Source organism: Salmo salar, chromosome 26, assembly GCF_965601325.2.
Source record: "Salmo salar chromosome 26, fSalSal1, whole genome shotgun sequence".
Classification (NCBI taxonomy): Eukaryota; Metazoa; Chordata; class Actinopteri; order Salmoniformes; family Salmonidae; genus Salmo; species Salmo salar.
The window spans coordinates 11,139,992-11,166,054 of record NC_138316.1 but is presented as its reverse complement, the minus strand read 5'-3'; the positions used below and the strand labels follow the sequence as shown (position 1 = coordinate 11,166,054).

The window sequence follows — 26,063 nt, the reverse complement described above, 5'->3', positions numbered from 1 at the left end:
GTTGAATGGCTATTTTCACCCTGAAGGCACCTGCAAATTACCACAGGTGAGATAAATTACACAGTAAATGAGAATCATTTCACTTGCCTCCAACCAAATTAATTTCATATGAATTCTGAATAATTCAACCTAGGTCATTCTTTTTCATTTTTGTTTCTTGGTCCAGTGCAGTTGTAAATCAAACAATCAAACAAATACACTGTGAACACAGAGTATATATATATATATTTTTGAAGAAAATAAATAGAGTCAGACATGTGTTCCAGTTTACTGTTTTTGACAGCGACTGTATCCATTCACGTGATCATTTATTGCCGCCGTCACGTGACTGATAATTTCGTCTCTGCTGGGTGTTCAGTGAGGATGCCGCAACCACACACATCTTGGCAGGTCGTCAAACGCGATAACCAGAAAACAAGAGAAAGGTAAGACAAATAGCCGATACGAATGTAGCTGTTACTGCTAATTTCACTAGTCAGCGTAAGTGCCTGATTCACAGCCTACCTGCCATGTAGGACAAAGGGGGTTGTTATTTCCTGGCAAGAAGATGGAAAAGATAACTGGTTCCTTGTGTTTGCATAGGGGTTACTGAACATTACGGTAAACATGTCGATATTGATTTTGGTCTGTTTCTAAAACATTCTCATTAAGGCAACAAATTAAAATCAACGATTTCCCTGTAGGGGAGACCGGGGTTGGTTGTCACAGTGCTTACTCAAAATCCAGGGCCGGCTGTGAAATAATTTAAAGATGCGTCAAGCCATGTGGTAACGAACATCTAATTGGCATGGGGGTGCGTGTCACAGTCTGACAACCATCCCCAGTGTAACAATGTACCCAGTAAGCTAAATTACGTTGAAAAGACACATAGAATACTTATTTTCCGGACGTTGAAAAGACTGTTTCACAAGTTTGGACAGTACAGTCCAGTTTAATTAATTGAATTCAGTAAAGTACCGTACAGTTGCGTTTAATTTTAGTAGAGTAACAGTACGTTAGAGCAGTAGTTTCCAACCAGTGTGCCGCAGTTCACCGATGTGGCTTGAGGAACTCTCAGGTGTGCCGCAAACGTTTGCGGAATGCACATGTAATTGTGACTTGAGCGCCCTAGTGCTGGTCAGATAATACATTCAAAGGAACATGGTTACATCTGTATCCAGTGCGCTCAGGCTGTTGTTTTAATTTGTATAATTTTACTTTGTCGGTGAAAAACATTAGCACTGGCAAATCTGATTTAGGTTTAGCCAGAGTAATTCATTTCTTAATATATGGCTCTGGGCTATCTGTATGTATTCCACAGCGCCTGCTATATAACTCAGCATGGCCTTGTCATTTGTAGCCCAAACTGATTTTACCTGAGCTACATTTTTCTTCTTTTTGGCAGGACACAAATTAACCATCACGAGTAAGGAACTATCAAAACTATGAAAATATTTCAAATAAACCCTATCTAATCAATTTACCAAAAAAATTGTCACAGAAAATAGATTGCAATATGGATCAGATGAGATGGAGGTCATTACCACTAAATAAATTAGGGACATTTTAGGTGTGCTGCATAATTTTACATCCAATCAAGGTGTGCTACAGTTCAAAATAACATATGCTAACCATGTGTATGTGACCAATACAATTTGATTTGATATATGGATCTGTGCCATTCACTTTGAACTGGACTGTATTTATAGCATGAGCGGTTGCCAGTAGATGCGCTTGTTTTGATAACAAAGCGAGAGCTGCATGTAGCCAGCCACCTGTGCACATTTGTTCATATTCTTTGCTAGTTAGTGAGGTATTATCCCAGTTATAGCTCATTTCTAGTCAGTAATGGGGGTGGTTGCTTCCTGTGAGAGCACAAAATGTGTGCATTTCTAGCCATGTTTGAAAAGTGAGTCGGGTAAAGAGCTTTTTTGTTGTTGAATGTCTTAAAGGGGCAGTGTTGTATTTTTGAGACTCTTGAATAGCTAAGTAGCCAATAGGCATAGGGTAGCATAATGTATACTGCTCAAAAAAATTAAGGGAACACTTAAACAACACATCCTAGATCTGAATGAAAGAAATAATCTTATTAAATACTTTTTTCTTTACATAGTTGAATGTGCTGACAACAAAATCACACAAGAATAATCAATGGAAATCCAATGTATCAACCCATGGAGGTCTGGATTTGGAGTCACACTCAAAATTAAAGTGGAAAACCACACTACAGGCTGATCCAACTTTGATGTAATGTCATTAAAACAAGTCAAAATGAGGCTCAGTAGTGTGTGTGGCCTCCACGTGCCTGTATGACCTCCCTACAACGCCTGGGCATGCTCCTGATGAGGTGGCGGATGGTCTCCTGAGGGATCTCCTCCCAGACCTGGACTAAAGCATCTGCCAACTCCTGGACAGTCTGTGGTGCAACGTGGCGTTGGTTGGATGGAGCGAGACATGATGTCCCAGATGTGCTCAATTGGATTCAGGTCTGGGGAACGGGCGGGCCAGTCCATAGCATCAATGCCTTCCTCTTGCAGGAACTGCTGACACACTCCAGCCACATGAGGTCTTGCATTAGGAGGAACCCAGGGCCAACCGCACCAGCATATGGTCTCACAAGGGGTCTGAGGATCTCATCTCGGTACCTAATGGCAGTCAGGCTACCTCTGGCGAGCACATGGAGGGCTGTGCGGCCCCCCAAAGAAATGCCACCCCACACCATGACTGACCCACCGCCAAACAGGTCATGCTGGAGGATGTTGCAGGCAGCAGAATGTCCTCCACGGCGTCTCCAGACTCTGTCACATCTGTCACATGTGCTCAGTGTGAACCTGCTTTCATCTGTGAAGAGCACAGGGCGCCAGTGGCGAATTTGCCAATCTTGGTGTTCTCTGGCAAATGCCAAACGTCCTGCACGGTGTTGGGCTGTAAGCACAACCCCCACCTGTGGACGTCGGGCCCTCATACCACCCTCATGGAGTCTGTTTCTGACCGTTTGAGCAGACACATGCACATTTGTGGCCTGCTGGAGGTCATTTTGCAGGGCTCTGCCAGTGCTTCTCCTTGCACAAAGGCGGAGGTAGCGGTCCTGCTGCTGGGTTGTTGCCCTCCTACGGCCTCCTCCACGTCTCCTGATGTACTGGTCTGTCTCTTGGTAGCGCCTCCATGCTCTGGACACTACGCTGACAGACACAGCAAACCTTCTATCCACAGCTCGCATTGATGTGCCATCCTGGATGAGCTGCACTACCTGAGCCACTTGTGTGGGTTGTAGACTCCGTCTCATGCTACCACTAGAGTGAAAGCACCGCCAGCATTCAAAAGTGACCAAAACATCAGCCAGGAAGCATAGGAACTGAGAAGTGGTCTGTGGTCCCCACCTGCAGAACCACTCCTTTATTGGGGGTGTCTTGCTAATTGCCTATAATTTCCACCTGTTGTCTATTCCATTTGCACAACAGCATGTGAAATGTATTGTCAATCAGTGTTGCTTCCTAAGTGGACAGTTTGATTTTACAGAAGTGTGATTGACTTGGAGTTACATTGTGTTGTTTAAGTGTTCCCTTTATTTTTTTGAGCAGTGTATTTATCTCTAATAATGATATGGGATAATAATGAATTTTATTTTGTAAAGTGGTTTCTTGCATCAAACAACACATTTTCAGTCATCTCCTTGTCTGAAGGACAAGTAGATAAACAGGTTAACGATAAGCCTTGCATGCTTTTATTAAAGGTCTCATGGAATGTAGGCCTACATTGAACACCACCCATTTGCTGCTACTGTAGACTGAATGATAGAACAGCTATTTCCATGTTAGTGTTATGGGATGCATTGTTCTCCATTGTTTTTGATGGTGTTGCTTCCTAAGTGGACAGTTTGATTTCACAGAAGTGTGATTGACTTGGAGTTACATTGTGTTTAAGTGTTCCATTTATTTTTTTGAGCAGTGTATATAGTATTTTAAGATACACTGGTATGGATCCACATACCGGTCCAATCATTTTGTATTTTTTTTTTTACAATACCGTCTAAAGGTATTTTTGATACAGTGCTAAATATATTAAGTTGGACTAGTTCACTGTCAACTTTGTCCTAGTTTGGTTGAGTATAAAACAATCAGAATGGATAAAGCCCATTTAAGCCACTTAGAATTAATTGATTCTCATGCACTACTCATGAAACATATTTGGAGCTTTTAATATTCAGAAATGTCAAATACCGTCAAAGATAAGAGAAATATTGTGCTTTGATATTTTGGTTATATCGCTAAGCCCTATATCAAGGTGAGTAAATGAGACCTCTGATATCCAGGCATTGACTCGCAACACTAACTCACTTATTTTGCAAAAACAAAAGCCATCAGATCCTGTAACAGTACAGAAGCCATTCAAGTGAAAAGCACTGAGGATCTGCTGGCCCTGTGCCATAAGAACATGACTCATAGAGCGAACATACCCGCTCAGCAACACAGGACTTAATGTCTTATTCAGTGTCATGGCCACTGTCAAATCAAATTGTATTTATCACAAATGCGCCAAATAAAGCAAGTGTAGACTTTACTGTGAAATGCTTTCTTACTATCCCTTTCCCAACAATGCAGTTAAAAAGTATGAAAATTAACAAATAGATAAAAAGAAAATAGTAACACAATAGTGAGGTTATATACAATGAGTACCGGTACCGAGTCAGTGTACAAGGTAGTTGGGGTGATTGATTGAAGTACTATGTACGGGGTGAAAAGCAGAGAGCACCCGGTAGCCATTTTAATTAACTCTTCAGCAGTCTTATGGCTTTGGGGTAGAAGCTCTTCAGGAGACTTTTAATCCCAGACTTGGCACTCTGGTACCGCTTCCTGTGTGGTAGCAGAGAGAACAAACTGTGACTTGGGTGGCTGGAGTCTTCAACCATTTTTAGGGCCTTCCTCTGACACCGCCTGGTATAGAGGTCCTGGATGGCAGGGAGCCTGGTCCCAGTGATGCACTTGGGCAAACACACTACCTTCTGTAGCACCTTGCGGTCGTATGCCAAGCAGTTGCCATACCAAGCGGTCATGCAGCCAGTCAAGATGCTCTCAATGATGCAGCTGTAGAACTTTCTGAGGATCTAAGGGCCCATGCAAAATCTTTTCAGCCTCCTGTGGGGGAAGAGATGTTGTGCCCACTTCATGACTGTGTTGGTGTGTTTGGACCATGATAGATCCTTAATAATGTGGACACTGGGGAACTTGAAGCTCTCGACCGTCTACACTACAGCCCCATCGATGTGATTAGGGGCGTGCTTGGCCCTCTGTTTTCTGTAGTCCACGATCAACTCCTTTGTCTGACTTTGAGGTAAAGGTTGTTCTGGCACCACACGGCCAGGTCTCTGACTTCATCCATTTAGGCTGTCTCATCGTCATCGGTGATCAGGCCGACCACCGTCGTGTCTGGGCTGACTGGGCTGTACTGCTGTGGCATGGTTTTTCCAGGGTGATATACCATCCCATAGCGCTGGGCGATATGGCCAAAATACATTACTTTTGTGTATCTGTGGACACCCTTTCAAGTTAGTGGATTCTGCTATTTCAGCCACACCTGTTGCTGACAGCTGTATAAAATCGAGCACACAGCCATGCAATCTCCGTAGACAAACATTGACAGTAGAGTGGTCTTACTGAAGAGCTCTGACTTTCAACGTGGCACTGTCATCGGATGCCACCTTACCAAGTCAGTTTGTCAAATTTCTGCCCTGCTAGAGCTGCCCCCGTCAATTGTAAGTACTGTTATTGTGAAGTGGAAGCATCTAGGAGAAACAACGGCTCAGCCATGTAGTGGTAAGCCAAACAAGCTCACAGAACGGGACCACTGAGTGCTGAAGTTCGTAGCGCGTAAAAATCGTCTGTCCTCGTTTGCAACATTCACTACCGACTTCCAACATCAGCACAAGAACTGTTCGTCGGGAGCTTCGTGAAATAGGTTTCCATGGCCAAGCAGCCGCACACAAGCCTAAGATCACCATGCGCAATGCCCAGCGTCAGCTGGAGTAATGTAAAGCTTGCCACCATTGGACTCTGGAGCAGTGGAAACGCATTCTCTGGAGTGATGAATCACGCTTCACCATCTGGCAGTCTGACGGATTAATTTGGGTTTGGCGGATGCCAGGAGAACACTACCTTTCCCAATGCATAGTGCCAACATTAGTCTTTTTGGAGGAGGAATAATGGTCTGGGGCTGTTTTTCATGCTTCTGGCTAGGCCCATTAGTTGCAGTGAAGGGAAATCTTAACGCTACAGCATACAATGACATTCTAGACGATTCTGTGCTTCCAACTTTGTGGCAACAGTTTCAAGAAGGCCCTTTCCTGTTTCAACATGACAATGCCCCTGTGCACAAAGTGAGGTCCATACAGAAATGGTTTGGAAGAACTTGACTGGCCTGCACAGAGCTCAACCCCATTGAACATCTTTAGGATGAAATGGAACGCCGACTGCGAGCCAGGCCTTATCGGCCAACATCAGTGCCCGACCTCACTAATGCTCTTGTAGCTGGATGGGTGCAAGTCCCCCGCAGCAATGTTCCAACATCTAGTGGAAAGCCTTCCCAGAAGAGTGGAGGCTGTTATAGCAACAAAGGGGGGCCCCAACTCCAAATGAATGCCTATGATTTTGGAATGAGATGTTTGACACGAGCAGGTGTCCACATACTTTTGGTCCTGTAATGTATCATATCACAATATTTTACTTTTGACGATATTTCATTTTTCTGAATAATTAAAGTTCTAAATATGTTTCAAGAGTACTGCATGACCCTAGGATGTCATTCTATTCAAAGTGGTTTAAATGGGCTTTCTCCATTCGGATTTGTTTTATACTCAACCAAACCAACCAAAATATGACAAAAAACAGTTGTCCAACTTTTCATTTATTTAGCACTGTATCAAAATAACTTTGTAAAAATCCATGCTGGTATACCTCAAAATTCGATATATTGCTCAACCCTTCCATTATATAGCAGTAGGGTTTGATATGTCATTGATACTGTATACACCTTATCGGTGTGAGGATCTGTACATTATTTCATGAGGAGAAACAAAAGCAGAGCCCCTTCCAGACAGGGCAGTTCAGAAACACAACCCCTGTTTTGTTCCAGGTTCAAATAACCACCTGTGGGATGTGGATATTGACACCTCTTTTTCTCTCAGTCCGCATGTATAGTGTATATCTTAGTGGAATGACAGTCAATGTTCCCTCAATCTTTTTCAAGACAGCAAATTTCAGCTCTGCTGAGCGCAAACTTGAATGTTGTGAAAATTCTGTGCAACTTCTGGCCTGTGTGAACACTGAGGCTGTACCCGCTTTAAGTTAGTTTTAACTGTGACTAAGTAGGCTACTGTGGCTATTTGATCCTAATGTAGGCCTACCAGAGTGGCCTACCATCAAAAACAATGGAGAAAAAATGCATCCCATAACATTTTAACATGGAAATAGCCGTTCTGTCATTCAGTCTACAGTAGCAGCAAATGGGTGGTGTTCAATGTAGGCCTACATTCCATGAGGTTAATGCAGGGCTTGACATTAACATGTTTATCCACTTGTCATTCAGACAAGTACAGTAGGTGACTGAATGTTCTTGTTTTCATGCTTAGATTTGCGTATAGGCCTACTACAGCTCTGATTGGTTATGGCGAGAGTACAGGCCTGAGTCATGCCTTTCAATGCAATAGATTCCTACTCTGATACGCTCTGCCTACATAAAAATATCTTGCACAGTTAGATTTGCATACTAAGTCTTGCATAGTTCGTTTTTGTGTCGGTATGTTACATTGAAGTGGCTAATTGGTTGACTCGAGCAATTCCCACAGTTGAGTGAAATGTTGATGGTGTTAACCAAAGGGGACCAGTTGAGTGAATTTCAATCTCGTGCTGATATTTCTTTTTTGTGGCAGTCTGAGGGGAGCTGCGTGGCCACGCAGTTTAGAGGGAACATTGCAGATTGTCCCATGCAAATATCGCAACTATTCTTGGAAGAGCGAACTTTACATGGTGCTGTATTTGAAGGTTTTCTAGAAAGTAGGGCAGGAATGTCTTAGAACATGTTCTTAGTTAAACACATGCGCTCACTTTCAGCACATGGGGCTCCCACCCTTTCACTCAAGTCTCACTGCACTTTTCTGAGCAATTCATGTATTTCATTTCACTTGAAGAAGTCTGATTACCTCTCACCTGTCTTCATCAAAATGATATGGTAAAAAGTAATTATTATGCTTAATGAACAATCTCTTGACAAGCAGATGGTATAATCGCAGAATAAGTAATGCCTAGTTATTGACAGTGCAGTTATATCAAAGGTATTTGTCCTCATTGACGTGATCAGTTAAGCACATTATTTTTACGCATTTCACACATTCATCACATGTAATGTACAGCCCTGCCCCAGCACTGACTGCACCGTGGAGGGCTTTAGAGCCAGGATGTGATGTTATCATACATACTATGACTGCATTTCAAACAACTCAAAGTAGACCGCCCTCGGCCCTAAACCCAGTTCTATGCCCTTGGGGGAATTCCCGCAGCCATATTTGTCGTCGGTTTGTAACGTAAGCCCCTCAGCCCTCGTTTTTTAATGGAGTTTACAAGTGTACAATTATGTTCACTTCGAGGGCCTGAAACGCCCCCATCATTCAATTTGAGGGAATAGGGTGTGTCTTTTTTAAGTGTTTGGAATGCAGCCCATGACAGTGGGCCCACTGGCATAGCGCAGTTTCTCTGGTTGGAGTTTGCGTCAGCCACTCAAAGTATAGACTGCCGATCGCTCTCCATGGATCTGAAATTGTGACGTCTACGCTGCTGCCTATCAGTTTGTGGTCCTAGGGCTTGAAGTAGCCTATAGCTTTGCTTGAATGGGTACATGTTTATTTTATTTAATTGGTCGTCATTTTCTAATGTTAAGCCTAACGTCTGTTTCACGTAGCTAGGCCTACGGTATCGCAATGCTGCTATTTAGAATGCAAGCTGGTGGCAATAATATATTTAATTGTTATGTAATTTTAAAGTGGGAAATTCAAACATTGCAGATTCAGAGGTAGATGGAAGGGGTTGATGGGATTAAAGGATGGGATTAAAAAAATAACGATTATGAAATACATTGTGTCCGTAAAATGTATATAAACTCAGCAAAAAAAGAAACATCCTCTCATTGTCAACTGCGTTTATTTTCAGCAAATTTAACATGTGTAAATATTTGTATGAACATAAGATTCAACAACTGCGACACAAACTTAACAAGTTCCACAGACATGTGACTAACAGAAATGGAATAATGTGTCCCTGAACAAAGGGACACATCAATCAAAAGTAACAGTCAGTATCTGGTGTGGCCACCAGCTGCATTAAGTACTGCAGTGCATCTCCTCCTCATGGACTGCACCAGATTTGCCAGTTCTTGCTGTGAGATTTTACCACACTCTTCCACCAAGGCACCTGCAAGTTCCTGGACATTTCTTGGGGGAATGGCCCTAGCCCTCACCCTTCAATCCAACAGGTCCCAGACGTGCTCAATGGGATTGAGATCTGGGTTCTTCGCTGGCCATGGTAGAACACTGACATTCCTGTCTTGCAGAAAATCACGCACAGAACGAGCAGTATGGCTGGTGGCCTTGTCATGCTGGAGGGTCATGTCAGGATGAGACTGCAGGAATGGTACCACATGAGGGAGGAGAATGTCTTCTGTGTAACGCACAGCATTGAGATTGCCTGCAATGACAACAAGCTCAGTCCAATGATGCTGTGACACACCGCCCCAGACCATGACTGACCCTCCACCTCCAAATCGATCCCTCTCCAGAATACAGGCCTCGGTGTAACGCTCCTTCCTTCGACGATAAACATCAATCTGACCATCACCCCTGGTGAGACAAAACCGCGACTCGTCAGTGAAGAGCACTTTTTGCCAGTCCTGTCTGGTCCAGCAACGGTGGGTTTGTGCCCATAGGTGACGTTGTTGCCGGTGATGTCTGGTGAGGACCTGCCTTACAACAGGCCTACAAGCCCTCAGTCCAGTCTCTCTCAGCCTATTGTGGGCAGTCTGAGCGCTGATGGAGAGATTGTGCGTTCTTGGTGTAACTCGGGCAGTTGTTGTTGCCGTCCTGTATCTGTCCCACGTGTGATGTTCGGATGTACCGATCCTGTGCAGGTGTTGTTACACGTGGTCTGCCACTGCGAGGACGATCAGCTGTCCTTCCTGCCACCCTGTAGCGCTGTCTTAGACGTCTCACAGTACGGACATTTCAATTAAAGCCCTGGCCAAAGCTGCAGTTCTCATGCCTCCTTGCAGCATGCCTAAGGCACATTCACGCAGATGATCAGGGACCCTGGGCATCTTTCTTTTGGTGTTTTTCAGAGTCAGTAGAAAGGCCTCTTTAGTGTCCTAAGTTTTCATAACTGTGACCTTAATTGCCTACCGTCTGTAAGCTGTTAGTGTCTTAACGACCGTTCCACAGGTGCATGTTCATTAATTGTTTATGGTTCATTGAACAAGCATGGGAAGCAGTGTTTAAACCCTTTACAATGAAGATCTGTGAAGTTATTTGGACTTTTATGAATTATCTTTGGAAGACGGCGTCCTGAAAAAGGGACATATTTTTTTTATATATATTTTTTTAAGATCCTGTGGAGAGCCCTGACATATTTCTGACTCGCCTACTACCCTTGTAGATTGGACAACAAACGCATCACTTTAGGGTTGGCAGTTGTCTGGAGTGACACATCGTCCCATCCTCCTGTCCAAATATTGTGGAGGTTTTTTTTATTTCTCTCTAGGTAGGTGCACACGGAGGCGTCAATTGCCCGGCGGGAAGAACAAAATGTGTAAAGGACCCATTGCTAGGCCTAAACAGTGTTAAACCTAGTTGAAAAAAAATCTAGTCTAGGCTGCATTATTTTCAAATTGGTTGAGCCATGTACTCTTGTCCATAAAAATCCTCATATCAGCATAGCCGTGGGAAGTAGGGGTGTGAGGGTCCCCCCACAAAATTAGTGAACTAGACCTTTATTACTCCTGTATAAAAATATAAAAAAATATTCTGGGCTAAGTATTTACAAGTCCATCATCCTGCTGAGTTCGCCACTGGGTAAACATGCTGGTGTTCCTTGCCAGAAACCTTTTATGGGGCCTAAGATGTGGTAAAAACAACTCGACCTAATGGCTCCTCATTGCACTTTATTTAACTTTAAATGTAGCCTATATTCAAATCCAGATTCCTCTTAATCGAAAGACATAGTCTATAGGATAGGCTGGAATATTATGTCAAACCTTGAATGATTTATTTGCACAGTTTTTTGGGGGTGGGTTTTCTCACTAATTTAGGTTATTTTTGTACTCGTTTTGTTTAGGCTACTTTATTTATTCTCTAACTTGTAGGCCTATATGAAAAGATTTTTACAGTTCGATAGGCAAAATAGGCCTATTTGTATTTTTTTGTTGTTGCCTAAATCAATGTTCAGTCAAGTGTTATAAAGATTGTTATAGGCTAAATAATGTATCTGATTGTTGATTTTTATATAAAATGCACAAATTTCAAATAGACTAAACCTGTTTGTTTTGTGACATCACAATGTCGTCAACATCGACGATGGCTGTCAAACATTGCCATATACGATGCAATTGGGTTATTGTCTAATTTCTTTTTAAAAAATCTAAATGATACAATTTAGACATGGGTGTGAGATGATAGGCGCATTGTCCCACAGAGCTGCGGTTGTGTTCGCTACACCAGGGAGTGGGTCTAGAGATTAGAGGGAAGTCATTTGGACTAGACCACTCCACGCTCTCTGCCTGCTTCAGAAGCATTAGCTACGCCACTTTTTTCCTTCTCTCTCTTTCAAATCTCCAATTCTCCGTCTTCTCCTTTCTTGTCTCTTAAGGCAGGTGGCACCCAATCAGAGGGGACCCTCTTCCCAGAAGTAGCCAGCCAGCCAGGCCCCCCAGACAGTCCCAGCATGGAGAACCGGGATGAGTCCAGGAAGTTGAACGAGAGCTCCTCGCACCCCGACGACACCTCAGCCGTGGCCCCCAAGCAGGCTAAAGAGAACATGCAGATGAAGAAAGAGATCTCCCTGCTCAACGGAGTCAGCCTCATCGTGGGCAACATGATTGGTTCGGGCATCTTCGTGTCTCCCAAGGGCGTGCTCATCTACAGCGCCTCCTACGGCCTGTCGCTGGTCATCTGGGCTGTCGGTGGAATATTCTCAGTGGTCGGTGCTCTGTGTTACGCAGAGCTGGGCACCACCATCACCAAGTCCGGGGCCAGCTATGCCTATATCCTGGAGTCCTTTGGTCCATTCATTGCCTTTATTCGCCTGTGGACATCACTGCTCATCATTGAGCCCACCAGTCAGGCGGTCATCGCCATAACGTTCGCTAACTACCTGGTGCAGCCGCTGTTCCCCACGTGTGAGCCACCCTACTCAGCCTCGCGCCTCATCGCAGCCGCCTGCATATGTGAGTTAACCCTTATGACGTGCCTATGCACTCTCTGCTTCACTTTATCCTTCTCTCACGAATGGCAAACAAAGGATACGCTCTGAAAACGCAAATAAGACATTAGCAGACTGTTTAATTAAAGTTGAGTCAATAGAATGCTCTCAAATTGCTCTTAGTAGGACTTGCTCTTCAGGTTTTCCAGTACCTTCCTACCTCGTGCCCATTTCAGTAACCCTACGCAACTTCAGCAGACAGAAATGGTACATACTGTTCCTGGCTACAGGGTACATTAACTGATTACAGATCTGTTTTCATGCATGTGTGTGTGCACTCACTGCGCTGTGCGTCTGTACAGAGCGCAGCCCAACAAAACAAGGCAGGCAGAACTACTCTTGAGTTAAGAAGCTTCGAGTCCTCTCTTCATGTCACCTGTGAATTGTAACACATAACATGTAACTAATTGAATGAGTACTCTGTGATTTGAAAGACTCACAGCACAGTACAAATATTTGCGTCTTTGATCTATAACAGTCCTCTGCAAGTACTAGTCTTCTGATGTTGTGAACACTCCTGTCTTTTGGTTGGCCCAGGTTTGCTGACGTTCATCAACTCGGCCTACGTGAAGTGGGGCACCAGGGTGCAGGATGTCTTCACTTACGCCAAAGTTCTCGCCCTCATCGTCATCATCATCACAGGCGTAGTGAAACTATGCCAAGGTCAGTGACACTGTAACGCTGCTGCCAACACACTACTGTTGATTCATTTTCATATCAGGTTTTTATCCCATTGCATGAGAGGTTGTATAGTAATTATTGTCTGCCTCCTCTCAGGATACACCGTGAACTTTGAGGCGTCATTCCAGGGCTCTTCCACAGACCCAGGAGACATTGCCTTGGCCCTGTACTCTGCCCTGTTCTCCTACTCAGGCTGGGACACACTCAACTTTGTTACCGAGGAGATCAAGGACCCAGAGAGGTACTCATGATGCCCTGACAACACATACCAAACATACCGCTATTGACCTGCTTGATTTCCGCCTCTATAGTCAGTCATTAACTAGCCTGACCGACAACGAATCCAACCGAGGGGTCGGCTGAAGCACAAACTGCTCCGCTCCCGTGCTAGAACGGTAACTGGGTTCCATTACTAATTGGAGGAAACTTTGGGAACAAGGATGTGTGAATGCAGTGGTAGATAATGGAGTTCCATAGTGATTGCTGGCAGCTGGGTGTTATTCCAAAGTAGAACCTACTGTATGTACATTCACACATTAACGCCAGTGCCATGTAACCTTACCACCATGTTGCACTGTTTGTTTAAACACATTAACTCCGGTAAGAGTATATGCCAAGCAAAGAGAGACGTATACTGTGTGAATGATCATGTTTGACCTCTTTACCCTGTTCCCATAGGAACCTGCCCCTGTCCATTGCCATCTCCATGCCCATCGTCACGATCATATATATCATGACTAACGTGGCTTACTACGCCGTGCTGGACATGAGTGCCATCCTCGCCAGTGATGCCGTGGCTGTGGTGAGTTCAGAATTAAGAGCGCTCACTTTTATATCATGGAATAGGTTTTATTTTGTTTATTGGGTCTCTGTTGAAGGGCAGATTACTTACTGCTCTGATTTCCGGGAATGTGCCGATCCACATGCCACACGTTAAAGTAATTACCATGTGATTAATGCCCTTGCTTGTTTTTTTTTTATGTATACATTGAGTTGATGTTCTGTTCTTAGGTCTGTTTGTCTTTGTTTCTATAAGCACCTGCTCACCCTCAGGCGACTGTCAGGGCTGGGCTGTCTGGCCCGTTGACAGTCAGGCTGTTTAATTGGAGTCCGACAGACTCCCGTTTTAGATGTGGATCTTTCTTTAGCGATATGTAAACGTGACCCCCTGGAAAAGTGTGCGTTTTTTTGTTTGTTATCATGTGTAATGTATACTGCTCAAAAAAATAAAGGGAACACTTAAACAACACATCTTAGATCTGAATGAAAGAAATAATCTTATTAAATACTTTTTTCTTTACATAATAGTTGAATGTGCTGACAACAAAATCACACAAATAATCAATAGAAATCCAATTTATCAACCCATGGAGGTCTGGAGTTGGAGTCACACTCAAAATTAAAGTGGAAAACCACACTACAGGCTGATCCAACTTTGATGTAATGTCCTTAAAACAAGTCAAAATTAGGCTCAGTAGTGTGTGTGGCCTCCACGTGCCTGTATGACCTCCCTACAACGCCTGGGTATGCTCCTGATGAGGTGGCGGATGGTCTCCTGAGGGATCTCTTCCCAGACCTGGACTAAAGCATCCGCCAACTCCTGGACAGTCTGTGGTGCAACGTGGCGTTGGTGGATGGAGCGAGGCATGATGTCCCAGATGTGCTCAATTGGATTCAGGTCTGGGGAACGGGCGGGCCAGTCCATAGCATCAATGCCTTCCTCTTGCAGGAACTGCTGACACACTCCAGCCACATGAGGTCTAGCATTGTCTTGCATTAGGAGGAACCCAGGGCTAACCGCACCAGCATATGGTCTCACAAGGGGTCTGAGGATCTCATCTCGGTACCTAATGGCAGTCAGGCTACCTCTGGCGAGCACATGGAGGGCTGTGCGGCCCCCCAAAGAAATGCCACCCCACACCATGACTGACCCACCGCCAAACCGGTCATGCTGGAGGATGTTGCAGGCTGCAGAACGTTCTCCACAGCGTCTCCAGACTCTGTCACGTCTGTCACGTGCTCAGTGTGAACCTGCTTTCATCTGTGAAGAGCACAGGGCGCCAGTGGCGAATTTGCCAATCTTGGTGTTCTCTGGCAAATGCCAAACGTCCTGCACGGTGTTGGGCTGTAAGCACAACCCCCAGCTGTGGACGTCGGGCCCTCATACCACCCTCATGGAGTCTGTTTCTGACCGTTTGAGCAGACGCATGCACATTTGTGGCCTGCTGGAGGTCATTTTGCAGGGCTCTGGCAGTGCTTCTCCTGCTCCTCCTTGCACAAAGGCGGAGGTAGCGGTCCTGCTGCTGGGTTGTTGCCCTCCTACAGCCTCCTCCACGTCTCCTGATGTACTGGCCTGTCTCCTGGTAGCGGCTCCATGCTCTGGACACTACGCTGACAGACACGGCAAACCTTCTTGCCACAGCTCGCATTGATGTGCCATCCTGGATGAGCTGCACTACCTGAGCCACTTGTGTGGGTTGTAGACTCCGTCTCATGCTACCACTAGAGTGAAAGCACCGCCAGCATTCAAAAGTGACCAAAACATCAGCCAGGAAGCATAGGAACTGAGAAGTGGTCTGTGGTCACCACCTGCAGAACCACTCCTTTATTGGGGGTGTCTTGCTAATTGCCTATAATTTCCACCTGTTGTCTATTCCATTTGCACAACAGCATGTGAAATGTATTGTCAATCAGTGTTGCTTCCTAAGTGGACAGTTTGATATCACAGAAGTGTGATTGACTTGGAGTTACATTGTGTTGTTTAAGTGTTCCCTTTATTTTTTTGATCAGTGTATATTTTCTCCTCTGTAGACGTTTGCAGACCACACTCTGGGAGTGATGAGCTGGACCATCCCCATCGCTGTGGCTCTGTCCTGTTACGGAGGGCTAAACGCATCTATTATCGCTGCATCCAGGTAAATCCTGTGATGCGCTCCCATACAATGCCCTAAGCTTTATGGTCTTGCTGTACAGTCTCTAAGGCCTCGATTCCATGTTCCATCTGGTTATATCTCTGGTTATGTTGTGCTCCGAGGGTTTTTACAGTGACCTTCTGTAATAAACACCAGCTGGAGTTATTTTCTGCTCATGGCTATGGAGGTACACGAAAAGTATGTGGACACCTGCTCGTCGAACGTCTCGTTCCAGAATCATGGGCATTAATATGGAGTCGGTCCCCCATTTTGCTGCTATAACAGCCTCCAGTCTTCTGGGAAGGCTTTCCACTTGATGTTGGAACATTTCTGCAGGGACTTGCAGCCATTCAGCCTCAAGAACATTAGTGAGGTTGGGCACTGATGTTAGGCCTGCCTCATAGTCAGCGTTTCAATTTATCTCAAAGGTGTTCGTTGAGGTCAGGCCAGTCAAGTTCTTCCACACCAATCTCAAGAAACCATTTCTGTATGGATCTCGCTTTGTGCACAGGGGCATTGTCATGCTGAAACAGGAAAGGGCCTTCCCCAACTGTTGCCACAATGTTGGAAGCACATAATCATCTAGAATGTAATTGTATGCTGTAGCATTAAGATTTCCCTCCACTGGAACTAAGGGGCCTAGCCCGGACCATGAAAAACAGCCCCAGACCATTATTCCTCCTCCACCAAATGTTAAAGTTGGCACTACGCAATCGGGCATGTAGTGTTCTCCTGGCATCTGCAAAACCCAGATTCGTCCGTTGGACTGCCAGTTGGTAAAGCGTGATTCATAACTCCAGAGAACGCGTTTCCACTGCTCCAGTCCAATGGACGGCGAGCTTTACACCACTCCAGCCGACGCTTGGCATTGAGCATGGTGATCTTAGGCTTGTGTGCATGCGGCTGCTCGGCCATCGAAACTAATTTCATGAAGCTCCCGACTAACAGTTATTTTGCTGATGTTGCTTCCAGAGACAGTTTGGAACTCAGTAGTGAGTGTTGCAACCGAGGACAGATGATTTTTACGCGGTTGAAAGTCACTAAGCTCTTCAGCAAGGCCATTCTACTGCCAATGTTTGTCTATGGAGATTGCATGGCTGTGTGCTTGATTATTTTATTTTTTAATTTTATTTTTTTTATACACCTGTGGGCAATGGGTGTGGCTGAAATAGCCGATTCCACAAATTTGAAGGGGTGTCCACATACTTTTGTGTGTATATATAGTGTATGCTGTATGCCACAGATTTACCATCATGTTGTCCAGACACTCTAGTGGCCGCTAGTGCTGAGTGATTAACCGAAATGTCCGTTATTTTTCAAACAAATAATTGACCGACATCTGTTCAATTATTTGAATTCCATTTTGTTCGTTTTTCTTCCTGTGAGCTCAGTGCACACATTGGCTGCAGTTTCACTAGTCATCATTTCAGATCATGCCTGGACTGTGCGATTATAGCAGTGAGTTGTCGTTACCAATAGGCCAATGTTCTACATAGTTTATCGCAGAAAACGTGATAATTAACTACAATGACCGTAATCCATTGCGCGGCTACTTGTCCGGTCTGTGTGGGGCAGGGAGAGGGAGAGAAGAGGCGCGATTGAAAGGGATAGAGAAGTTGCTTCGAGGTATCTCTACCTGAAAATACTTGATCTAAGTGATTGATAGTTGGTATTTAGCAGTTATAAAAGTAAACACTTATTTACTTACAAGAACTATTAAAATAGTGATTTTGTCAGACCGCATAGGCAGCAGCTTGATAGGGGTGACTTGGAATGAAATAATAAAGTCTTCCAATATAAACAACTGAAGTATTTGATTAAAGTAAAATAATGTGAATAACTGATTTTAATAAGTGATAAGCAGTAATGGGCAGTCGCTACCATCACGGGACTTGTATTAATTGTTTTATTCTGTGTTGTCCAACCCACATAATGCATAGTGCATTTAATGTAAAAAAAAATAATATTTTTTTAATAATCTACCCGAAACTGAACCAACCAAAAAAAGCACTAATCGCTCAGCACTAAGTGATACCTCCGCCGTTGACAGGCTGTTCTTCGTGGGTGCTCGTGAAGGTCACCTCCCGGACGCCTTATCAATGATTCATGCGGAGAGGTATACTCCTGTCCCTGCTCTGCTCTTCAACGTAAGCACCCCCTTTCCTTACATCACTTACATGGCACACTCTAGAACAATTTCATCAGCTTTTATGCCAAACAAACAAAGTAGAATCATCTCTACTGACCACATCAACTCAAAGCTGTTGTCAGTGCTGACACCTGGTGGATGGACATGCCCAGTGCAGCTTCCTAACTATCTGGTGTGGATGACGCTGATGAGCCATGTCTCTCCCTGCTGGTGAGTCATACGTTCTGCCTCTGTTGACCAGTGTCTTTTCTTTTTTTTTTTTTTTTTGTCCACAGTGTGCCATGGCCTTGGTTTACCTGACTGTAGAGGATGTCTTCCAGCTGATCAACTACTACAGCTTCAGCTACTGGTTCTTTATGGGTCTGTCTATCGCCGGGCAGATCTACCTGCGCTGGAAGGAACCAGACAGACCCAGACCACTCAAGGTGAGAACTTGACTGTCTCACCTGTGAACTAATATGTTCATACTTTATCAATTAATCGACTAAAGATCGAATCTCTTGGAAGATAAGTAGTTACATGTACAGTGAGGGGGGGGAAAGTATTTGATCCCCTGCTGATTTTGTACGTTTGCCCACTGACAAAGAAATGATCAGTCTATAATTTTAATGGTAGGTTTATTTGAACAGTGAGAGAGAGAATAACAACAACAACAAAAATCCTGAAAAACGCATGTCAAAAATGTTATAAATTGATTTGCATTTTAATGAGGGAAATAAGTATTTGACCCCCTCTCAATCAGAAAGATTTCTGCCTCCCAGGTGTCTTTTTATACAGGTAACGAGCTGAGATTAGGAGCACACTCTTAAAGGGAGTGCTCCTAATCTCAGCTTGTTACCTGTATAAAAGACACCTGTCCACAGAAGCAATCAATCAGATTCCAAACTCTCCACCAAGACCAAAGAACTCCAAGGATGTCAGGGACAAGATTGTAGACCTACACAAGGCTGGAATGGGCTACAAGACCATTGCCAAGCAGCTTGGTGAGAAGGTGACAACAGTCGGTGCGATTATTCGAAGAAACACAAAAGAACTGTCAAACTCCCTCGGCCTGGGGCTCCATGCAAGATCTCACCTCGTGGAGTTGCAATGATCATGGTGAGGTGAGGAATCCGCCCAGAACTATGGTCCCGTTGGTAGAGCATGGTGTTTGCAACGCCAGGGTTGTGGGTTCGATTCCCACGGGTGACCAGTACGGAGAAAAAAATGTATGAAATGTATGCATTCACTACTGTAAGTCGCTCTGGATAAGAGCGTCTGCTAAATGACAAAAAATGTAAATGTAACTAGCCTAGCCAGTCTGCAGACCTTAATCCCATAGAAAATCTGTGGAGGGAGCTGAAGGTTCGAGTTGCCAAACGTCAGCCTCGAAACCTTAATGACTTGGAGAAGATCTGCAAAGAGGAGTGGGACAAAATCCCTCCTGAGATGTGTGCAAACCTGGTGGCCAACTACAAGAAACGTCTGACCTCTGTGATTGCCAACAAGGGTTTTGCCACCAAGTACTAAGTCATGTTTTGCAGAGGGGTAAATACTTACTTCCCTCATTAAAATGCAAATCAATTTATAGCATTTTTGACATGTGTTTTTGTTATTCTGTCTCTCACTGTTCAAATAAACCTACCATTGAAATTATAGACTGATAATTTCTTTGTCGGTGGGCAAACGTACAAAATCAGCAGGGGATCAAATGCTTTCCCCCCCCCCACTGTAAGGCAACAATTAATGTTATTTTCTCCTCCTTCCTTCCATGTCTGGGCTTGTCTCCCCTATGTGTTCCTGTGTGCAGTTGACCCTGTTGTACCCCATCATCTTCTGTTGTTGCACTGTGTTCCTCGTGGCAGTGCCACTGTACAGTGACACCATCAACTCTCTCATTGGCATCGCCATTGCTCTCTCTGGAGTGCCGGTCTACTTCCTGGGCATCCACCTGCCCGAGTCCAAACGACCACCCTACATTACCAAGTTACTACGTGAGTTACCCTCTCTCAATAAGACCATTTCCTCAGCCTGTTTCCAAATGAGGACTGATTTTATATTCCTGTCTTGTATAATAGTTGAAAATATTTCAATTGAAAGATGTGGCAACAGTATTTTCATTTTTAGTAATTTTATGATTGCTCTAACCTCTCTTTCACTTGTGTTAGGTTCTTTCACACGCTTTACCCAGCTCACCTGTTTCTGTGTGCTCACTGAGATGGACATCAGTGAGTAAACCTCACTCCCAACCATGACATAAAGTTCTCACCATGTTACTCACCACCCTTTGCAATTTACAAACAGACACATGGGACCAACTCATGGAAATTCACCTCTTTTGCAAAGACAAGGGAATATTTAATAATTTTACCTGAATGTCTCACTACTATGTTAGTCTGTAGTTTACAAGTTGGGACACTATACACACGTTTTACATGCATAGGGAGGTGACAGTGTGGGACTCCAATTACTTTTCACTGCCGCCAACTTGGTGCCTGATGGTTCATGAGAAGTTAAGCATTGGGCAAGGACAGATCCCAAGGAAAGCCGTGGTCATCTGGCCAGTACTCTGGGACATCCCCTCTCCTTATGTCATTATCCTACTCATAGTTTTACTTCTCCTGACATATCATTGTCCCCTGCCTGGTGTATGGGGGGAGATCCATATCAGAACCTATGGAGTTGGTCTCTCCCTTCTCAAGGGCTGGAGATCCATGTAAGATGGCAGTACATCTCTTATCTCGTGATGGAATGACCTAGAGAGGTCGTTTTGATGTCAAAGGGTATAGGTATGCACTTTTTAATATGCTCTGCCTGTCAAATACATATACACTGAGTGTACAAAACATTAGAAATACCTGCTCTTTCCATGAAATATATGATCCCTTATTGATGTCACCTGTTAAATCAGTGTTGATGACGGTTATGAGAAAGGTTAAATAAGGATTTTGTTGCCTTGAGACAGGGATTATGCATGTGTGCCATTCAGAGGATGAACGGGCAAGACAAAATATTTAAATGTCCTTGGATGGTGTATGGTAGTAGTTGTCCGGCACACCGGTTTAAGTGTGTCAAGAACTGCAACTCTACTGGGTTTTTCACACTCAAGTTTCCTGTATCAAGAATGGTCCAACACCCATAGGCCAGCTTGAGACAACTGTGGGACGCATTGGAGTCAACATGGGCCAGCATTTTTGGAATGCTTTCGACACCTTGTAGTGTTCAAGCCAGTTCTGAGGGCAAAAACTCAATATTAGGAAGTTGTTCCTAATGTTTTGTACACTCAGTGTAAGTCTGCATGTCCCTTCGGCATATGCAAACAGACAGAGTTTCATAAATATTAAACTGTATTTCTTAAAGGTGATGCTGCGGTCTGTGTTCCTCTTGGAGCTTTTGAGTTATGGATGATAGTTTATTGGAAAAAGGGAACAAATGACCTAATGTCTGCTGCTTGTTTTTTCCCAGCCCTCTCTGGTGTTACTTCAGTTATCAGATGCTGACTGACCTCAGTAAGGTTGTCGTTGCAAACTATTCATCCATACGCACATTTTCTGTAATGGGGCTGGACCTCTATCCGTAAACCTGAAAACCCAATCCCACCCAGACATTCTGTACTGCTTTTGAAAATGTGAAATGGCAAATGTAACCCTCCAAAGGCCATGGTGGCAAACCATGTCAGCTTTACTAACAGTTGGGATCACTTGATGGGCCTATTAGGGCAGCAGCAGTGAATTAAACAGAACGTTAACTTAATTGTACCTGTAAGTCAACCCTGCAAAGGCTCTCCTGGGCCAAGTTATTCAGCGAATAAGAAAGACACTGTTACCCATGAACAAGTTAAATGAGGTTTGAGTTTGCCTGCTAAATTCTAGTTTCATGGAAGCTAGGTTTAATTTGTTGTGTAGTCTATTAATAAACTTAACCAGTTTGCAGTATAATTTTATTCATTACAGCAATAATGCACAATTTTTTTGGGAAGTCACATTTATTTTGAAAGCTTTATTTTATACACATCTACATATTTACAGAAGGGATTCAGAGTCACTTTCATCAACCATCTCTCACACATCAAGAGTACAATCTCCCGTGGGACAGGGAATGTAGACCCAAACAGTATCTCACACACAAAATGCCCCACACTCAGATGCACAATCACTACCATACGCTTACACGTACATACTACCATGCACAACACGCAGTCCAAACCATCTCGCCAACATACAAGTTTAACAAGAAGCACACAAAGCATACCAGTTATGTGTGACATATCTACCACACAGTCACACCAACACTTGCACAGTAAAACAACCACCAATGCTTAAAGATGGAGATCAGTCGGAGTCATCCTTGTCTCCATCATCATCATCATCATCATCTAACTCCTGCATCACCTCGCCCTGGTACTGGTCCCAGGATCTCCGACTGTACGACTGCTCTTCCCAGTACCCTTCAGGATGAGAACAGGCAAAATTAGGTTTTGGATAGAAACTAATGCAACTATCCTTACTGTGGGAGCTTTGATAATCATTGCGTGAAGCTTTTGAACTTTGTACAACGAAAAAAGTACTAGCCTACCTCCATAGCGCTCCTCTCTGTCACTGCCATCCTCATCTGGGTAGTCATTCCTCCAGTTCCCCTCTTCATTCTCATCATCCTCATTCACCACCAAGTCAGGCACCTGGAAAACCAAGATAAAGGTTATTCCTCCTGCATCATCCAATGCTCAATTGCTACTGCGTATAGAGCCTGGAAACTCTGCAACAAAGTGGGGTGGGTTAAAAATCAAGGCGAGAGCCTGCTACAGCTGTATTAAAATGGTAAAAAAAAGAGTTCAAACATAGCAACCATATTTTTGGGAAGCCCAATTGATTGAGTTTGGGCACAAAGTTTGTAAAAACTAGTTCTAAGATACACTTTTGATCCTTACCAACTCTCCCTCGTCTGAGTAGGGCCTGACGGACAGGATGTCCAGGATCCAGCCTGCAGCGACTGTTTCCTGGTAGTAAAGGTCATACACGTAGTCGTCCTCCCGTTCACGATGCTCAACACCCACACCCTCTCCAGACACTCTCAGCTTCTCACGGAGCATCTTCATCGAGTTACACAGGATAGTCTCTGGGTCAGGGGTCAGCAACTGGGAAACAGTCACCGTAATCATCAAATTTAAGCCATCCAAATACTAGGCCTATGTGGCAGGTAGGCTACGATCTGGATCAACTGAATTCATCATATGGGAACTGTGGGCACTGATACGTTTACATAGGACATCTTGGTTTTAAGAATGTTTCCCCAGCTCTAGCTAGGGGAGCACAGCTCACACTTACCTTGCTAGGAGCTTTGCCCTGGTCCCCATCTTCCTGGATGATGTCAAACACCTGAACTTCACCCAGGCTCCAGGCATTTTTGCCTGGCTCCTCTGTGGGCTCTGGCTGCGTTGAGGGGGGCTGTTCTGCAGGCATCCCTGCTCGATGGCTGGAGAGGATCCTGTATCGCTCCTCCCGCCTGGTGCTCCACTTTACGCTCCGCAGATCTCCCACAATCCTCTGGGAGCTGCCTGAGGGGCGCAGGGCATGGGCCATACGGGGGCGGGCCAGTGCTTCACGAACCTGTGTCTGGACTGGGGCATCCTGAGCATAGTGACAATATAGGGAAGCAGTTATCCTAACAAAGAGGGTTGAGACTAACAAGACTGGCAGTGCATTACATGACAGGTTCACTAAATTAAACTTAGCTACCAGAACTGTTTGAGTGTTAAGAAAACATTAAGATTGTTTTATTTTCAATGTAAAAGAAATAGGTTATGAAACTAGCTATGACTGACTCAGGACCATGACCAGCCAACTCATCTTTTTATTTATTTAAGCTTCACTTAACTAGGCAAGTCAGAACAAATTCTTATTTAGAATGACGCCTACCCCGGGCAAGCCCTAACGACGCTGGGTCAATTGTGCACCGCCCTATGGTACTCCCAATCACGGCCGGTTGTGATACAGCCTGGAATCGAACCAGGGTCTGTAGTGACGCCTCCAACAACGAGCTGCACTGCCTTAGACCGCTACGCCTCTCGGGAGCCAACAAAACGTATTTTCTACCCAAACAGGTGTTGCGAAGGATTATCTCCTCATAGCTAGCTAAATATACAAATTCATATTGTCCGATCTTGAAATGGCAGGTGTGCAAGAGACAGGTACACCAGATAATGGTGCTGTGAAGTTAGCGAGAACGTAGGCTAGCTCGCTAGTTTGCGAACGATAGTTACCTAGCTATCTGTGTTGTTAGCCAGCTAGTTAGCTTGCTTGCTAATCAACACAAAGCGAACTAGCCAGTTTGCTAAGTAAGGATGACTTGAGCTGGAGAGAAAATACAATGTATATAGCTAACGTTAACTAGCAATAAACAATGTTCGTTAACCAGCTGATAAGCTAACTACAGTTAGTTTAACATCAAATACATTAGGTAGCTACCTAGCCAAACTAAAACAGCAGACTTGAGTGTCTTGCACAGCACCAGCCGATTGTGTACATCGCCCACGAGAAACCGTGGTTTGACAGCGGCCCATACCTGTGACGCTACGGTTGCCACGAGTTTGAAGACTGAATTCTCAACCTCTGTATCATCGGGCTCAGGCACAGTTTCCCCAGCGATCTGGGATGTGGTCTCTGGCCGAATACGTTTACAAGCAAGCAGCAACGCATCGGCAGGGTCAGTTCCTCTCTTTCTTTTCACCCGGAGAATAGTGGTGCTTGGATCCATGGCTGTTCCAGCTGGCGCTACCGTAACTTGCTAGCTATAGTCGCACTTGTGAAAGAGGAGGCAGGATTCTTCTACTACTACTACTATGGTAACTTCTTCGATTAGGTTTTACGGCGGTTGGCATCCAATAAATGTTGCGTTGCCGCCACCTACTAGACTGGAGTATACTCCTTATACTTAAAATAAATAATCATAAAATACATACATCAACATATACCATACCATCTAACCCTACACTCACTAAAAACCCACCACCCTACTCCACTATTTAAATATTTTTTTATCTTACCTCAAGCCAACAGCCTGAAGGGATGGGACACCACCAGTTAACACCTTGTAACTCTCAGCTGCCACCACAACCTCAATATTCTGTGACTTATGTTCCATCCCTGCAGTACAGTTGATAACCATTGCTATAACTGATAAAAATACAATCTTACTGAAACATATATCACTTGTTGGCCTCTACTGGTACAGATCTACTACTCACATCACTCCTCTCAGGATCCCTCCCCCTTGACCCATCTTCCTCTACTTTCTTCACCACCTCAGCGTACGACAACCTCTGCACTACTCTAACCCTGGAAACCTCAAACGGCCTCTCTCGCACAGGATATTTCTGAACCCCATCCCCATGGGCACCCCTACAATTAACACATACAACTCATTTCCCCAATGTTACACATTCCTTTGTCTCATGCCCTTCTGCACACTTCTCACACCTAGGAACCTCTCTCGTACACACTGCTGCCACATGCCCATAAGCTTGACACCTGTAACAACGTAATGTATTCAGCACAAATACTCGTACGGGATACAGGGGCGAAAATCTGATATCAACTTTGGAGGGGACAATTACATTACATTTTCTCAAGAGCAATTCCTGAGGGGGACACCAAAAGTAGTGCTGTAACACATAGCCTACGTTTAATATGGTAAATGTATATTGAGGAACCAAAGAAATAAGGTGTTTGCCGTACTCCTAACTACCGGTACCTAAAACTACACAACTAATCACAACAGCAATACCATTGCCTTTAACAAATCTTAGTTCAGTCACCAGTTTAAGTTGAGAGTGGGAGTATCCATGGCATTTTC

General features: G+C 44.4%; 2 protein-coding genes across 3 annotated transcripts; one reads left to right on the top strand and one right to left on the bottom strand.

Moving 5' to 3' along the window:
- Positions 1–288: 288 nt before the first annotated feature.
- On the top strand, positions 289–22,144 carry LOC106587143 (Y+L amino acid transporter 2). Of its 2 annotated transcripts, XM_045708421.2 has the most exons (10): positions 289–425; positions 11,880–12,456; positions 13,029–13,154; positions 13,269–13,413; positions 13,851–13,974; positions 15,984–16,087; positions 18,135–18,231; positions 18,509–18,658; positions 20,023–20,206; positions 20,381–22,144. In XM_045708421.2, exons 2-10 carry the CDS (start codon positions 11,955–11,957, stop codon positions 20,446–20,448), a joined length of 1,500 nt encoding a protein of 499 aa, XP_045564377.1. In that variant the 5' UTR covers positions 289–425; positions 11,880–11,954; the 3' UTR covers positions 20,449–22,144. The 2 variants fall into 2 exon arrangements, with proteins under 2 accessions (XP_045564377.1, XP_045564378.1); XM_045708422.2 differs by lacking the exons at positions 15,984–16,087; positions 18,135–18,231 and having other exon boundaries at positions 290–425.
- A 47-nt stretch (positions 22,145–22,191) lies between these two features.
- On the bottom strand, positions 22,192–25,049 carry LOC106587144 (putative RNA polymerase II nuclear localization protein SLC7A6OS). The gene is made up of 5 exons (XM_014175201.3): positions 24,774–25,049; positions 23,537–23,839; positions 23,140–23,346; positions 22,788–22,890; positions 22,192–22,659 (listed from the first exon to the last, which is right to left on the bottom strand). Exons 1-5 carry the CDS (start codon positions 24,963–24,965, stop codon positions 22,544–22,546), a joined length of 921 nt encoding a protein of 306 aa, XP_014030676.1. The 5' UTR covers positions 24,966–25,049; the 3' UTR covers positions 22,192–22,543.
- Positions 25,050–26,063: the final 1,014 nt, after the last annotated feature.

Excerpts from the sequence above, each read along its gene's own strand:
- LOC106587143 (XM_045708421.2), top strand. The coding sequence starts at position 11,955 with ATGGAGAACCGGGATGAGTCCAGGAAGTTGAACGAGAGCTCCTCGCAC. Across the intron at positions 18,659-20,022 it reads ACAGACCCAGACCACTCAAG|TTGACCCTGTTGTACCCCAT; the intron begins GTGAGAACTTGA and ends TCCTGTGTGCAG. Across the intron at positions 20,207-20,380 it reads CTACATTACCAAGTTACTAC|GTTCTTTCACACGCTTTACC; the intron begins GTGAGTTACCCT and ends CACTTGTGTTAG.
- LOC106587144 (XM_014175201.3), bottom strand. The coding sequence starts at position 24,965 with ATGGATCCAAGCACCACTATTCTCCGGGTGAAAAGAAAGAGAGGAACT. Across the intron at positions 23,840-24,773 it reads TGGCAACCGTAGCGTCACAG|GATGCCCCAGTCCAGACACA; the intron begins GTATGGGCCGCT and ends CACTATGCTCAG. Across the intron at positions 23,347-23,536 it reads AGGGCAAAGCTCCTAGCAAG|TTGCTGACCCCTGACCCAGA; the intron begins GTAAGTGTGAGC and ends ACTGTTTCCCAG.